Genomic DNA, 861 nt, shown 5'->3' with positions numbered 1-861 from the left:
TCCTCAGCCAATCACGGCCCGCCTCCGCCGCGGCCACGCCCCCTCCCGGGGCTCCATGTGCCTTATAGAGGCGCAGCAGCCGCTTCCTCCGCCAAAGGCGAGCGAGCGCCTCGCCGGGGAGCTGCGCGGCGGGAGCTTCGCCGTCCGTCGGTTCGATCCCTGGGAGGGGGGGAAAAAAGCGCAGCCCGGCCGGCGGAGCTGCGGAACCACCGGCGGGATTGTGCCAGCCTGGCCTTGCCCGGTGGAGCCCCTTCAGGATCGCGGGTGGCGTCCGGACCAGCCCCGGGAAGGGGCCCCGCGCCCCGACGGCGGGTGCGGCTACATGGCCTCTGGGTGCCCCTGGCGGGGATGCGCGCCTCGCCAGCGCTGAGCCCAGGTCGGGGACCGTCCTCCGGCGGGCGGCAGGCGGTCCCGGCTGGGTCCCCGTCCCGGCCCGCGCCATGATCCGCCTGTACATCGCGGTGGAGCTGCTGATGGCCGGGCTGGCCATCGCGGGCAACGTGCTGGTCTGCTGGGCGGTGGCGTTGAACAGCCGTCTGAAGACGGCCACCAACTATTTCCTGGTCTCGCTGGCCGTGGCCGACGTGGCCGTGGGGCTGCTGGCCATCCCCTTCGCCGTGACCATCAGCGTGGGCTTGACCACCGACTTCCACGGCTGCCTCTTCCTGGCCTGCTTCGTGCTGGTGCTCACCCAGGGCTCCATCTTCAGCCTGCTGGCCGTGGCCGTGGACCGCTACCTGGCCATCAAGATCCCGCTTAGGTAAGGGCGGCGTGTGTGGCCGGGCTCGCTGGCTCGAGCCGCGCAATCTTGGCCGGGCTTGCTTTGAGGAGGGCGCTCGAGCAAAGGGCGGGGGGGGGGGG

General features: G+C 72.2%; 1 protein-coding gene across 1 annotated transcript; it reads left to right on the top strand.

The window, feature by feature from the left end:
* The first annotated feature begins 440 nt into the window (after window positions 1-440).
* Window positions 441-764, top strand: LOC107300789 (adenosine receptor A2b-like). The gene has a single exon (XM_015830079.1). It carries the CDS (start codon window positions 441-443, stop codon window positions 762-764), a length of 324 nt encoding a protein of 107 aa, XP_015685565.1.
* Window positions 765-861: the final 97 nt, after the last annotated feature.

This window comes from Protobothrops mucrosquamatus, unplaced genomic scaffold (assembly GCF_001527695.2).
Source record: "Protobothrops mucrosquamatus isolate PMUCROS unplaced genomic scaffold, P.Mucros_1.0 scaffold8440, whole genome shotgun sequence".
NCBI lineage: Eukaryota > Metazoa > Chordata > Lepidosauria > Squamata > Viperidae > Protobothrops > Protobothrops mucrosquamatus.
The sequence above is the reverse complement of the archived record's forward strand: the minus strand, read 5'-3'. Positions and strand labels throughout refer to the sequence as shown.